General features: G+C 48.6%; 3 protein-coding genes across 5 annotated transcripts; 1 reads left to right on the top strand and 2 right to left on the bottom strand.

Annotated features, from left to right (window-relative positions):
- Window positions 1–142: 142 nt before the first annotated feature.
- On the bottom strand, window positions 143–2,256 carry LOC120444563 (juvenile hormone esterase). The gene is made up of 4 exons (XM_039624319.2): window positions 1,995–2,256; window positions 1,816–1,941; window positions 1,533–1,756; window positions 143–1,468 (listed from the first exon to the last, which is right to left on the bottom strand). Exons 1-4 carry the CDS (start codon window positions 2,049–2,051, stop codon window positions 187–189), a joined length of 1,689 nt encoding a protein of 562 aa, XP_039480253.1. The 5' UTR covers window positions 2,052–2,256; the 3' UTR covers window positions 143–186.
- Window positions 2,257–2,541: 285 nt separating this feature from the next.
- Window positions 2,542–7,681, bottom strand: LOC120444923. Its single transcript, XM_039624921.1, has 2 exons — window positions 4,562–7,681; window positions 2,542–4,509 (listed from the first exon to the last, which is right to left on the bottom strand). Exons 1-2 carry the CDS (start codon window positions 7,466–7,468, stop codon window positions 3,283–3,285), a joined length of 4,134 nt encoding a protein of 1,377 aa, XP_039480855.1. The 5' UTR covers window positions 7,469–7,681; the 3' UTR covers window positions 2,542–3,282.
- A 470-nt stretch (window positions 7,682–8,151) lies between these two features.
- Window positions 8,152–14,386, top strand: LOC120444829 (protein mahjong). Of its 3 annotated transcripts, XM_039624786.1 has the most exons (11): window positions 8,153–8,738; window positions 8,803–8,953; window positions 9,088–9,906; window positions 9,963–10,235; window positions 10,300–12,423; window positions 12,491–12,611; window positions 12,677–12,774; window positions 12,837–13,199; window positions 13,618–13,678; window positions 13,732–13,941; window positions 13,999–14,386. In XM_039624786.1, exons 1-11 carry the CDS (start codon window positions 8,320–8,322, stop codon window positions 14,001–14,003), a joined length of 4,644 nt encoding a protein of 1,547 aa, XP_039480720.1. In that variant the 5' UTR covers window positions 8,153–8,319; the 3' UTR covers window positions 14,004–14,386. The 3 variants fall into 3 exon arrangements, 2 of the variants coding, with proteins under 2 accessions (XP_039480720.1, XP_039480719.1); XM_039624785.1 differs by having other exon boundaries at window positions 13,732–14,386; XR_005615713.1 differs by lacking the exon at window positions 13,999–14,386 and having other exon boundaries at window positions 8,152–8,738; window positions 12,837–13,678; window positions 13,732–13,819.
- The last annotated feature ends 295 nt before the right edge of the window (window positions 14,387–14,681 follow it).

Here is a 14,681-nt window from a genome sequence, read left to right as displayed (position 1 = left end):
ATATACCAAATACTTTCAGAAAAGTTCAATTTTTAAAATCATTGTGCTTTTTTAATTAAACCTGAAATATAAATTGTCAGCTTCAAAATATTTGAAACTTTCCACAATTGTCACATTCGAAGACTGGAAAAAAAGTCGGCAATTGGGGGAGTATTGCTTTATTTAGTTTATCTTAGTAATTATGAGTTAAAGTTTAGCTCTCAGAGCTTCGTAGCACTTGCTCCTGTACCTCCTGTACATGCTCCTCCAAAAGTCCATCCTTTCGCCATCCGGGTTGGTACACATCTTCAGTTCCCGATCGATAAGTAGACAGTCTAGCTGGAAGGGCTCACCATCCTGCGGTTTCTTGACAGGCTTCCAAATCGGCGAAGGATTTCCATTGCGCGCGAAATTCGCCCACATTTCACATAGTCGTTCCGTGACCATCAAGTCATCCTTTCTCATCTCGGACTCGTCACCCGCCATCTGGAACAGATAGCAAATATCATCGGCGTGAGCCACTCCACGAAGGTCCTCGTTCTGGAAGATCTTCTTGTACAGATTACGACCGCCCACATAGTCCAAGCGATAGAAGTACAGAGGAGACTGCGTTTGGCAACTGGCGTGAATCTCGGCTGCATGCTGCATATCCATGATAAAGTGATAGTCGGAGAACAGATCCACCAGGTTGTCCAGGTTTTCCCTGGTCAGTGCCTGTCCGTTGAAGAAAAAGGCTCGTATGTCGGAAGCAGCTTCCTGCGCCTCTGGAGCCTGTGCATCCAGCACCAGATTGCGTGGAACCATCCTGGCCAAATCATTTTCGTAGGCCTCTAGTTTTTGCTTGGCCTTCACCACCATGGCCAGCCCCTCGGCAGAGTTGTACCCCATGATCAATGGCATGCTTCCGTGACAGTCCTTTTTGTGCATCCGCTCCAAGATGTTCTGGTCAAGAAAGCTATCCGGACTGCTGCTGTCCTCCACTACTGGCTTGAAGGCAAAGGGCAGGTGCCGTCGTCGCTCATCGGGGCTTAAGACCTTTAATGTGTTACCCGTAATGGCAGTGGGTGTGGCCTTTTCTGACTGAAGGAAAGTCAAAAGTGCTTTGGTGTTGCCGCCAAAATCACCACCACCCAGAAGTTTCGCCAAAAGTCTGGTCTTGGCAGGTGCCTCATTCTGTAACACCCACTCCATGTTGGCTGTTCCACTCTGCATGATAGCCTTGTGGAACAGTCGGTTGGCATGATGGGCCAGGGTATGCAGATGCACTGAAGCACCGCCCGCACTCTCGCCAAAGAGGGTAACGTTATTTGGATCGCCATTGAAGCTGGCTATGTTCTCCTGCACCCATTCAAGGGCCAAACGTTGATCCTTAAGTCCCATGTTCCCGTGTATTCCCTCCTCGGGCAGGCTAAGGAATCCAAGAGCACCGAGTCGGTAATTGAGGGTGACCACAATGACCTCCTGCTCCATGAGCTTGCCGGGAAAGTGGCTGAAAGGCGGTAAGTTCGATTAGATATGTAAATTGGAACATTTGTAGGTTTTTGGAAATTCACAAGTCACTGTTGCCGTTGCCGAAGAAGTAGCCGCCGCCATGAATCCAGACCATGACGGGCAAAGGAGTTCCCGGGCTTTTAGCTTTAGGTGCATATACATTAAGGAAAAGACAGTTCTCGGAGCCGGCCATTTCCAAAGTGAACGGATCCCGCTGGTGGGACATGCTCCCCTCCTTGCTGCAGTCCATCTCCTGCTCTTGAAAGCGCTCCAATGGCCGCGGGCTCTGCAATTCCAGGTGGAAAATTATTTACATTTGCATCTCGAAGCTCATCGTAAACTTACGCGGAAACGAAGCTCACCCAGTGGTGGTTCTGCATAGGGAACCCCTAGAAAACTGTTGTACTCCAAGCCATTGGCCAGCTTCTTCTGCCGGCCCACCACAACGCCTTGCTTCACTGGCACTTTCACCTTAAATTTAGCAATTGAACCATTTTGTTGTGACTGCGAATGGCACACCATACCTTCATGCTGCTGTAAAACCTGGTAAGGATTGCTCTTCCACACGGACGAAGAAGCATTGTGAAATCAGCTCAGCCCGTTACGGGTTTGGTAAACAATCTAATCAACAATTATTCGGCAATCACAAAACCTGAATCCGAAACCGCTGAACTTTGCTCGTCACAAACAGCTGTTTCATGCGCTTAACCCTTGGCTGGTGCTGCATGAGTGCTTTCCGACGTAAAATAATTGATGTTGAATTCAAATGCCTTTATAGGGTTAACATGCTTATTGGAATCAATTAAATTAACTTAAAATAATAATTTTACATGGTAAAATAATTATGAAAAAAGAGCCGACGACATTATTTATATAATATGAAATACTATTAAATTTTAAATTAAAAATTGTAAAAAAAAGTTTATTTAATTTACTCACTCTAAAGCTCACTTTAAATTAATTTGAAGCTCCCAACTATTTTATATAAAATGCGCCGCTATATCCGAATAATTCATTCCCCCCCAATTTTCCTTTACTTAAGCATAGAGAACCAGAAAATGACACTGCCAACTTCACACATTAAAGTTACATTTAAAATGTTTCTAATTTTTATTTGACTAGTTCCATTGCATAAACGTAAATACAAGTTCATTTATGGGTTTCCATTTTACTTATCGAATTTTTATCTTGTGTTTTAAATGAACTCTTGTCCGTATTCTGGTCAACGTCCGGCGGTCGAGCTGTCAGCTCGGGATTGGAGAAATTGGTGTTTTAGTCAGAAGGACCCTGGGAAGGGTCCAACTTGAAAAAGGTTTGAGCTTTCTCCGCACCCAAGCCCAAACTCACCGAGGGACGCCGACGAACGTCCCGAGTTTTGTATAGATGCGCATTTTTATGGTAAGGTATGGTTTTGGTAAGGTAAGGTAGGGTATAATAATTGTTAATTAACTTTAGTTTAAGCATAGTTCACACCAAAAGTCGGAAACATTTACACTTATGTACACATTTAACACACATACATCCAACACTTAATAAACATTTATATATATGTAGAATATGTGGTAATAGTAATATTTAGCAAACATTGAAAGCATTCCGTCATTTCGTCCTCTTCGGAGAATGCCATCCATATTTCATTTTCGAGACTCTTTTAGCCATGGTTTCTTGGTTTACTTGTTGCTTGTCCGTAGCGGTTGCTTTCATTAAAATAAGGGCCACAAAAATTGTGATTACAAATAGTAAATTGGTGTTTTGTTCTTTATCTCCATCCTTTCGTCGTCAAAAAGTTGTTGATCTTGGTTTTTCGCACTTTTAAAATCGCCTCAACGCGAGTGTGCGCTTCAGATAGAGGCAAATGGCCCGATGGATTAGCTCATACTGCTCCGAGTTCTGGACCATACCGCCCCGCTGCAGGCGAAGATTGCAAACGATGCCCAGGACGTCCACGAAAATGTCCGGCATCTTAGGCAGACGGTCGAATGATGGGGGCGTCGTAACCGCCTCCGTCTCCCGATGATCCAGAATGTGGCTAATATGCCGTATGGTGTTGCAAGTAAAGCTGCTGTCGCTGTCCGTTGGGTTATGGTACTCTTCTGCCGTACTGCTTGTCAGCGATTTTGTGAGCATTCCGGTCAGCGAGTAAGCCAACGATTGCCGCAACTGGCGCACTGCATTGAGGATGGCCGTAAAGCAACCAGTGCGCCCGATCCCAGCCGAGCAGTGGATAACGGGAAGGGGCTGGACTGCATTGAAGATGTCCTGCTGGTAGATCTCCAGACGCTGAGCCGCCAGATGGGCATTCCTCTCGCTCCTGCTGTCATCGTAGATGTCAAACTCCGACTCACACTTTCCAAGATTGAGTACATGCAAGCATGTGTCCAGCAGCGTGTTGATGTCCCGAGGCGAGTGATGATCCGGCCAGTCAGGGTACCAATAGTGGTAGCAGTAGATCTTCTGCAGGTGGTAGCTAGCACTTTGTGGCACACGGATGCAATAGAGCAGCACCAGTTTTCTCACCGAGTAACCATTCCTTCGCACAATGCCGACGTTTTTAATAAGGAAGAAGCTTCCCTGGGCGGGCAAAGCCTCCAGCAGATCCCCTTCCAGCGTCACCTTCACCGACTCCACGCCTATGTGCCGGCCACCTAACTCATAGTCGATCGCATCCGAGGAAGCCACCACAGTGTCCGGCACAAAGGTGGGCGTTAAATACCGATCGAAGTAATCCCGGGCAACCGCACTCAGCTGAAACACCTCACACTTGGCGGCCACCGCAAAGATCTCATTCAGTTCGATGGGGAAGTATACGGCACACTTCTGCCGGTTCGCCTCCGTGAAGTTTGTGAGCATGACAATCTTCTGGAAGTACTGCTGCAGGATTTGCTCCCTGTCAACGTGAGGACTGCTGCTGCTTCCTCCATCCACGCAGCGACGTATGTAGCGCTGCGTGTTCTGGTAGATCATTAGCCAGAACTCGAAGATCGTATTGGGCAGCGGACCCTGCGTGGCCACATAGCACTTCGACACGTAGTCGGGTCCCTGAAAAAGAGGATGATAAGAATTACATTCGAATCGGATATAGTTAGCTTACCTTGATGTAATTGGCATTGATGTAGGGCAAATCCTCGCTGGCGGTCACGGAGCTGGTTCGTTTGACTTCCCCCAGCAAGCGAGTCAGCTCGCTGGACTCGGATTCGAGCAGCACGCGAGAGTTCTCGTTGGGCAAGATAGTCTTGTAGCGATTTTTTGTCTGCGAGCCGAAGACCATAGGCTTCTCTTGGTGATTGAGCGGTAGGTCCCAGAACTCCTTGTGCAGATCACGAAAGATTCTCTTCTGCTCGGTTTCCTTCAGTTCCGGTATTGGTTGCGCGATCCTTTTGACCACTGTCTGGTAGGATGCGAGAAGTTCACTGTCCTCCGAGCTGGGGGCCACCAGATCAGTGGGCGTCTCCACATCCCGTGCGTTAGAGCCCAGCACCGGCGGCTGCTCTATGATGTTCCTGTTCGTCTGGTAGCTGTGATCGAACACATAGTTCAGCCGAATAAGATCAAACTGATTAAGCGGATTGGAGGCGCTCTGCAGCATCTGTATGCTGGCTAAGTAGATCTTAAACTCCTCGCTGGTCGTTTGCGGCGACAGAGGACGAGTCATAATGTTGCGCACGGTTCCAGCACAAGTGCAAGTGGCCACAATGGCCTGATCTTCACCCACCGAATCCTGCTGAGGATTTGGCTGCAAATCCGAGGCGGAACCGAAGCACACCTGTCCAAAGAACTTTTGGCTATTGGCTTTGCTGCTGTTTAGGTTCTCGGTGCTAAAGAATTTCCGTTGATGCGGAGCTTGGTTGGCGGCAGCACAACTGCAAACGGTGACTTTGGGTTGCCCAATGTCCGTCATCTGTATCTCGGTACTTGCTGCTCCACCCAGTATGCTGCCCATGTTTAGAGTGAGGCTTTGATTGGAGCCACGGCGTTCTAAAAGTCCTCGTTTTGGAGTAGGTACATTGGATCCAGAGCCTGATCCCGAGCCGGTGGAATTGGTTCGCATATTGAGTCGGTTGTACTTTTCCGCGCTTAGCATTGCCTGCTGCTGTTGGAGCTGCTGCATAGAGTTTAAATCTCCACACGATGTTGTAGTGTGCCCTGTCTTTAGGGTGATGCTGTGGTTTGATCCACGTCTTCTGAACAACCCCTGCCGACTACCCTGGCTGCTAGCCAGCAGATGGGACTGTGGCAATTGATCCGTGCGAATTTGGCTGGCGGTTCCTGCATCCAAATTACAACTGGACTTGGAGTTGAGTATTGAGCCCAGGCTGTAGTTGGAATGACTTAGTCCACTGTTCATCAGGTTGCCACAGGAGCTGTGCAGGTTGAGCGTTAAACTGTGATTGGATCCCCGACGCTGGAGAAGATTCATCGATGATGTAGACACTGTGGTCTTTGCCTGGAGTGTCGGCATCGGCAGATCCATAGACTTCTGCTTGAAAGGCGATTCCTTAGCACCACCGCCTGAGGAGGAGAACTCCACCAGGGTAAGGCACTCGGGAAGCGTCTTTAAATTTGTGCTGGACGAGTGCAGTAACTGATTGTGCTTGTGGGCGCTTCTCGGCGCTAGACTTGCGCCTGTTCCAAACTTAGAGCCACCGTCCACGCTGCAGGCGGACTTCAGTTCAAAGTCCCCCAGGCTGGGGGTTAGGCTAGCGTCCGAGTCTAAGGAGCTTTGGGTCGTGGAGCTGCAGTGCGTCGGTTGCACCTGATATGGGTTCTGCTTGCGGTGGTACATAAGCCAGTCAGTGGTGTTTATTCCTGGTGACTTTCTGCGCGGCGTTCGCCTCTGATTGGCCAAGCTTAGGTGACTATCCAATCGCGAGAGCGATGTTGAGTGGATGGCGGAAGCGGGCTGTTGAAGATGGTGATGGTGGATGACACTTGTCGATGGCTTGCTCTGCCCCGTCTCCATGTCATCGCAGCTGCCATGAGATTCGGTTATGTTGTGCACCACGATTGACAGTTCCGATTCGTTGGCAGCCGAGTCCAGTGAGCGTGCCTTCTCCTTGGTGCTCTTGATGGTCGGTGTTTTGGGTTTGGGCAATGGTGATGGCTGGCTTGAGTTTTTTATGGGCACGTCCGTAATGCGAATGGTTAGATTATTTTTATTTTTTCGATTCTTTCGGCCCTCCGATTTTTGTTGCTGCTGTTCCGGCGGCTCCGCCAACGCAGGACTACGATCCCGTCGTGTAGCTTCCTCCAAACTGCCTGTATCCATGGGCGCATCCTGCACGACGTGATCGATCTCCGGGAAGCGAAAGAAGTTGCCATTCTTGTAGCCAGCCGAGTTGATTATGTTAAGGGGCGAACCCGACACGTTTAGGTTGTTGATGGAGGACAACAGTTTCGGGGAGTAACTCAGGCGACTGGCTTCCAATCCCGGCGTCGTCGATGGCTCATCCTTAAACAGGATGGTGGGTGAGTTGTGCTCACTCTTCGACAAGTACAAGCTGTTCTCCAGGTCTTTATCGACCGATCCACCCTTAGGTATGGTGTTCTCCTTGTCGATGCCACGGCCACTAACCCGCTCATCGCCACTGGAGGTTGTAATGTGCGGCGAGCAGGATCGGCGGTCGTACTGCGATAACCTCTTGAACTTGCGACCTAATGTGGGTGACTGCGAGCTGGATGGATGGTGGACGTGGTGGGGTGCTGGATGGGGGCTGGCAATGGTGAACTGTCGGGGGGTAAAGACCTCCTCCTCCTGATCCTCGTGCTCGGGAATGCCCGGAACCCCGCCCACAACCTCCACCGTGGGCGAGGGGAACTCGAAGGACGTCTGCAGGTACTCGAGGGGCGTGAAGTAGGGTGTGCTCTTGTTGCTCTCCGCATCCTCGCCAGCTTCCAGTGGGGTAGTGTCGAAGGAGGAGGCGTGGGAGGGACGGGGGGTCTGTGGGTAGGGGTACTCAATGGGTGCATTCTCCTTGTTGTTGTTTCGTAGCTTGTCCATGATACACACACACAATTGCTGAAGCGGGGCGATCGCAGCGCAGTCGCTCCGCCCGTTTAGTGTCTTGTCCTCACTCGATCGGCATTATCACTATCTCGCCCGCACAGTTAGCACTTCCGATTTCGACGCAAATCATTGGGAAAAGAGCGTTTTCTTTTCACAACATTTTCAGAGCTGAAGCATGGAGGGCTGCCAGACCGCGTATGTAATCGATCCGGCAATGTCCGCATTATGACATTGCTACCAGACCGCAGACGTACTGCAATTGGAACTGGCAACGTTGTTCCTAATTTAACCGCAAATTTCCATTAACATTTAAAAATTAATAAATTGTAAAATCTAGTCTTAATATAAAGTTGCCTAATTCTTAAACCAGCTAAACAGCATATTGACTTCATTTTTGGTCGTTTTTCAGCATAACTGTATTTTTGTTTTTAAAATCGCTTAAGAAGCAGTAAAGAATTTGAAAACGTAAACGCAGTGTTCCAAATGCCACCGTTCCGCTCACCTCACAGCAGCACATCGTTTTTGGCGCGCTTTTGGTTGTGCATTAGTTTGGAAATAGTCAAATGTTTTATTACTGCGTGTACTTTAGATTAATATAAATAAATTTAATATTAGTTTTTTTTGCTGCAGAATCAAAACAAACACATTTTTGCGACAGCTGACCTCGTTATTTCACCGCCATCAGCATAAGGTCACACTAATTTTGCGAAAAGCGCGTGGTATTTAATGCCTTATTTATTTGCTTTATTTCGCCATTAGAAGTAAGTTTCGCAGTGTCCAAAAGCTAGCAAAGAAAACCACCGGATCAGGAGCTAAGTGCATCCAATACCCAGAAATCCATTTCGATGTCTGAGGGCAGCGGTAGTGAGAATGCAAACGCAGCAGAGGCTGCGGCCGAGGCAGAGGCGGCGACTGAGGCGGCATTGATGGCCGAAGCGGTGGCTGTGGCCTACCAGAGCGACGACGAGGAGCAGGCAGAGGGCGACGACACGCAGGAGGCGGAGGCGGAGGCGGGCGATAACCAGGAAGAGGACGCCGCTGAACAACAGGATGGGGGGGAACAAGAGGCCGAGGAAGACGCTGATGGTGACGACGCCATGAGCGTGGAAAATGCGGAAAACGAGAGCGATAGCGGTGGAAATGCGGAGGAAACCGCCGCCGCCGACCGTCGCCAGGCCACCAAGAAGGAGCTCACCCAGATCATCGACAAGTGGGAGCAACAGCAGACCCAAAATGGATACGATCCAGTACCCACTCTCAGGAGGTAAGCGTGCTTTAAGATCATTAGATCAGCTCATAAACTCTACTCAATGCCTTTGCCTTCACAGCCTGGCGGAGATCTTCGAGCGTGAGAAGGACGTGTATCGGCGCAAGGATCCGGATCCTTTGGACTCACGCCATCCATATAGAGCCGATCCCAGCTGTCAGTACGGATTGCTGCTCAAGCTGCTCTTTCGGAAGGATACCTTTATGGGCAAAGTAAGAAAAGAATTATGTGATAATGATTTGTAAGGTTCTTGCTTTTTAAAATGCAATGAAAATGAAGATGCTCCTCTTCCTATTTAAGGTTTCCAAAACTTAAGCTAACTAGTGATATCTTTTTGTTCTATCAGCTCCTCAACGACTACCTGCGGGAGAACTATTTCAGTCGCCAGAATGTCAGTCGCAGCTCTTTGGAATTAAACATCCTGGCCTGCCGCCTTATCCTGGAGATAATGCCTGGAATGGAAACGTCAGCTGTATTTCAGACCGCCGAAGGGGATGGAACCATCAATCGCATATACTCTTGGGCGGAGGACAGCATTGAACCGCTTCAGAGCTATGCCACCGGTCTTTTAGCCGAAGCCATGGAAGTGAGCGACATTGCCATCAATTTTCGTGATCAGAATATTCGCTTGGTGCCCAAGATGATTAAGCGTCTGCACATGCTGCTGGCGATCAGCAAGAGCGCCACTTCGGATGTCAATACGTCGATGCATAATCTGTCGGCAGACAGCAGTACGACGGGGATGCTTAGCTGGGTGGCGTGCGCCAGTAATGCATCAGCTCCTCAATCCCCGCAGCACAATGGCAGTGGGATGGGAGCAAGTTCCTCGCAGCATGGAGACGCCTCTAATATGTCGATTCTTTTTGAGAACAGCAGAGATGCTTTTTGCGTATCTCGCTATTACAAAAGGATGTATATTCCTTTGCACCCGGCCACAGCGGATACCAGCCAAATGTTAATTATGCGCTTCCTGACCAGTCTTGGCGAATATCAAGAGTTCCTAGCCATGGCCTTCGAGAACAATGTGATGCAGCTAATTTTTGGATATCTGGAGAACTTGGATCGCAGGGACACCTGCTTGGCCTACGAAGTTTTAAAGTATCTGGCTTCCCTTCTTTGCCACAAGAAGTTTGCTTTAGAGTTTATTGCACACGGTGGACTGGAGGTCAGTGAATTGTCCTGCAAGGAATGATATTATTTGTAACTTTACCATATTTGCAGCTTCTTTTAAAAGTGCCCCGCCCCAGTTTGGCGACCACTGGTGTGTCTATCGCCATCTACTACTTAGCATACTGTGAGGACGCCATGGAACGGATATGCAGTATGCAAAGACCACTTATTTCAGAACTGGTGCGCTATGCTCTTTGGATTCTGGGTCGTTGCCATGACTCCTCCAAGTGTCATGCCACTATGTTCTTCAGTCTGAGCTTCCAGTTTAAGGTCATATTGGATGAATTTGATGCCCAGGATGGGTTAAGAAAGCTGTACAATGTCGTAAGTAAATGGTATATACGGAAATTATGGATTAATAGCATATATCTTTAATCCCGCCTAATAGATATCCGTACTGAAGATTCTTGATCCGAGCCACAACGACAGCGACAACGATTCTGATATCAACGAAGACGTAGAATGTGCTTCCCGACAAATGGTGCGCCACGTCTGCGTAGCCCTCAAGCGGTATATGGAGGCCCATTTCTTCTACAAGTACAATAGCTTTCTGTGCCAGACAAATGCGGCATCACCGTCACCGTCTTCAGCCCACTATTTTAATCAGAATCCTACCGTTGCTGCTAAACTGACCTTCGACCAGTTGCACGATCAGATTCGTACGCTCCAGGAGCACACTTCTATCCGGGCACATTGGCAACCGGTGGATCAGCTGATGAAGCTAGGTGGAATTACCATGCTACTTAGGATCATCGCCTTCAGTTACGATTGGGTGAACAGTGGACGCTCCGAGACGGTGCGTGCGGCTCTGGACGTGCTCAGCGTTTGCTGTATTATCCCAAGAGTTTATGTTGTGCTCTGTGAGCGCCTGCTGATGCTAGACAAGACCACTACCTCCGGATTTTGCTCAGTTTTGGGCGCTGCTGCAGGAGAGATAACCTCGGATGCAGAGGTTATCAAATCGGCGTTGGCAGTGCTGTGCCACTGTGTTTGCTCTCCGATCATCCGCAAGGACAGCGGCACCAGCCTGATTAAGTTTGGAACGTCCTCCAGGAAGAATAAGGCCAACCACAAGTACGCCGAGGAGCTGATCGAACGTGTTTGGGAGTCGGTGTGCTCTAACAATGGCATTGTAGTTTTGTTATCGCTGATGCAAACAAAAGGGCCCATTACGGATGCGGACTGCATACGAGGCATGGCCTGTAGGGCCTTGGCGGGTCTTGCTCGCTCCGATCGGGTCAGACAGATCGTCAGCAAGCTTCCACTTTTCGCTAGCGGACAACTCCAGACACTGATGCGGGATCCCATACTCCAGGAGAAGCGCGCGGAACACGTAATCTTCCAAAAGTACGCATTAGAGTTGCTAGAACGAGTGTCGGGTAAGACGAAACCGCTGAACAATCCCTTGGACCCATCGCTGTCCAACATGCACAAGGCCAATGTAATCGCTCAGACGCGCATCCAGTACAACAAACAGCAGCTATATCAGCTTATCTTCGAACACCTGGAGAGCAATGGTCTCTCCCAGACAGCCCAAATGCTGCAACGAGAGGTGGGTCTTCCACTGCAGACTCCCACTACGCGGAGTTTCCATCAATCACCTTTCGACTACAAATCTCTTCCCGGTGGGAGTAGTTCGGTGTCCAGAAATCGTCTGCGAAGCCGCATGCAAGATGTGAACGCAGCGATAATGGGCAGTGGAGACTTGAACAAAAGTTTTGGTGAGGACTTCTCGCCCGCTGGAGCCGGTGGTAGCAATGCGGCCGAAGGAGTCAGTATACCAAATTTTGGCTCCCTTAACACAACGCAGACACCCATAAAAATAAGGAGAACGGATAGGAGTTCGGTCAGCCGCTCAATCCAGAAGCAGACATTGGAGCCTGGTGGCATGTTAGTTGGTCTTCCTGAAGATGGTCAACTGCACCCCAAGAGGATCACCCTAAATACAATCGTTACGGAATACCTCACCAACCAACACTCGCTGTGCAACAATCCAGTGACGACCTGCCCCCAGTTTGATTTGTACGAGCCGCACAAATGTCCAGATCCAAAGCCCAGTCGCTTATTGAGCTCGAATTACAACCTGACCAGCCGGCATGCTCGAACGCAAGCTGGATTTAATACCAGTCGCTTTGACCGTCGCTATGTACACACGCACTTTTCTCCATGGCGCAGTATTCGATCGGCGGACTACGAGGACCTGGAGTTTACCTGTTGCGATTTGGTGGGTAAATACATCATTGTGGGAACGCAGCAGGGCGACGGACGAGTGTTCAACATGAACGACGGCGTGGAGCAGTTCTTCTCCAACTGCCACAACTTTAGCGTGGATGCTATAAAGGCTAACCGAGCCGGAGATCTGGTCATCACATCTAGCTTCTGGCGCACACCTACCAGCATTCTGTGGTCCATTGCGGACGATGAGTTCAAGCTAAAATTGCGTCTTCCCGATGTCACCTACTGTGAGTTTAGTCAAACGGCGCAGGATCGTCTGCTGGGCACTCAGAATGAGGTATGTTTTGAGTTATTTTATGATTTGTAGTAGCATAAACATAATTACTTTATATTTTTTTAACCAGTGCGCCACGCTTTTTGACATAAACACTGGTTCCAAGGTGGCATCGTTTACGCCTACCATACCTAATCTCTACACCAAAAACAGAGCAACTCTTTGCCGAACCGATGAGCTGATTTTGTCGGGTAAGTAGTGAAATACATTTAGAAGTATTGAGTGTGCTGAATTGTAATTCAATTTAAAATTCTAGATGGCGTTCTTTGGGATGTGCGTTCCGGAAAGGAGATCCACAAGTTCGACAAGTTTAATCAGTGCATATCAGGTGTCTTCCATCCAAACTGTCTGGAGGTAGAGTACAAATTTGTGTTGAACTATTTCTACCATGTTAATAACTCCAAACCTTTTTGTAGATCATCGCCAATACTGAGGTGTGGGACCTGCGCACCTTCCATTTGCTGCAGACAGTGCCGGTGCTGGACCAGCGCAACTGCACCTTCTCACCGATGCATGTGATCTACGGGGCTAGCTTGGGGGCGGATAGGGATCATGACATGGAGACGACCACCTACGATACCAGCTTCAACGTTCTGGACGCCTACGACTACTCGAGCATTGCGACCATTGACGTTAAACGCAACATAAACGATCTGAGCGTCAGCGCCAACGGGAGTCTGATCGCCGTGGTCGAAGACTACAGCGGCTACGAGTCCAAACAGGAGACCTACGTGAAGATCTATGCTGTGGGCGTTAAAAAGAGCGAGCGCTCGGAAGAGGTGCGTGCGGTTAAGGATCTGGCCAGCGAGGTATCGGACGCAGTGGCGCCGGGGTCGGCGAACGCCAACGATGTTGGCGGTGCTTCGCTGCTTCGGGTTTTCGAGGAGGCACCGGCACGCCCACAGCCGGTGGAGAACGCTGAACCCGCCGGCCCCAACGAATTTGAAGAGGAGCAGCTACGCCGGCTAAGTCCCGCCATGCACGCAAGTCCAAATCTTTCTCGCCAACATGCACCCAACAGCTCAATTGTTGGGGTGCGACGGCGGGCACGTACACTGGGTGGCAATGGCAGTGGCAGTGGCGGGAATGGGAATCTTAATGGTGGTGGCGGAGTCGGAATCGGCGCTGCCATAGATCTGAGAACCCTCATGCGGCGGATGGATGATATTGAACTAAATATTATGTCTATGCTTGCAGGAAGATGATGAGGAGGTGCCCGAATCTGATGAGGACGGTTCGGATACGGGCTCCGAGAACAGTAAGTTATCGTTTAATCAGAGCCTTCCGTTGCTAAATCCTCTCACCCCCTAGCTTTTGCTATAGGTCAAAATTTCATGGGTTTTCCCCTGCTTCGTAACCTCAATGGCTCGGACAACGATGACGACGGAGACCTCGATGATGACGACGATGATGGTGAGCCGCTGGACTCCGATGACGATATGGACGACGACGACGGCTCCGGCGACGACGATGGCGACTTTGATGATGTGTTTGAATACTTCGAAAGAGGCAGCTCAGACGGTAACTCAAGATCTTTAGACTCTGTTCGTGTACGACTTGTATTTTCTCCTTCCCTAGATTGAGCCCACTCCACATCCAAACCCCCAACAGAACTCTCCCTCCACCGATCCACTGCTCCGCACCAATGTTCACCTACTGTTTCGTCTCGTCTCGTTTGATCCTCTCTGTTGTCCGCAGCGCGCCTATAGGGATGAGCAAACAACAATCGTCGTAGTATAAGTACACTAGACATTAAGCTGTTACCTTAAAATGTAAATTGTTATTTTTGAATTTTGTACAAATCAAATACGAATGCCGCAGGATTGCATTAAAGCCAGCTAAAGATTATTAAAAGGATCGCAAGAGGGATACCGACTGTAAAAATCAAATCTATAAATTGTTCAACAATTTTCATTGTACAAGCCTAAATAAAAATTGTGTACTTTTGCTATATAACAAAAATAAACGATTTTGTTAGAATGAAAGGCTTTTTCTGTGCTATAGAAACCATTAGAAACAATTTCCAATATTTGTATAATGCTAAGCCAATTGTATTTGAAATACTTTACTCGGAAGACTTAATTCCTGAATGTAAAATATTAAATATTTCGTTTTAGAAATTAACTAAATGCATATTTGTTTGCTTACAACGAAAACCAACTGCAGGGAGGCTCATTTATGAATCAGAAGTTTGTAGTGCTTTCATATTTTGAATTTATTTTGATAAATATTTAATAACAGTCTGATTGGTCCACCCTAAT

Source organism: Drosophila santomea, chromosome 2R (genome assembly GCF_016746245.2).
Source record: "Drosophila santomea strain STO CAGO 1482 chromosome 2R, Prin_Dsan_1.1, whole genome shotgun sequence".
NCBI classification, from domain to species: domain Eukaryota; kingdom Metazoa; phylum Arthropoda; class Insecta; order Diptera; family Drosophilidae; genus Drosophila; species Drosophila santomea.
Note: the sequence above shows the minus strand (reverse complement) of the source record. Positions and strands in the feature narration are given on the sequence as shown.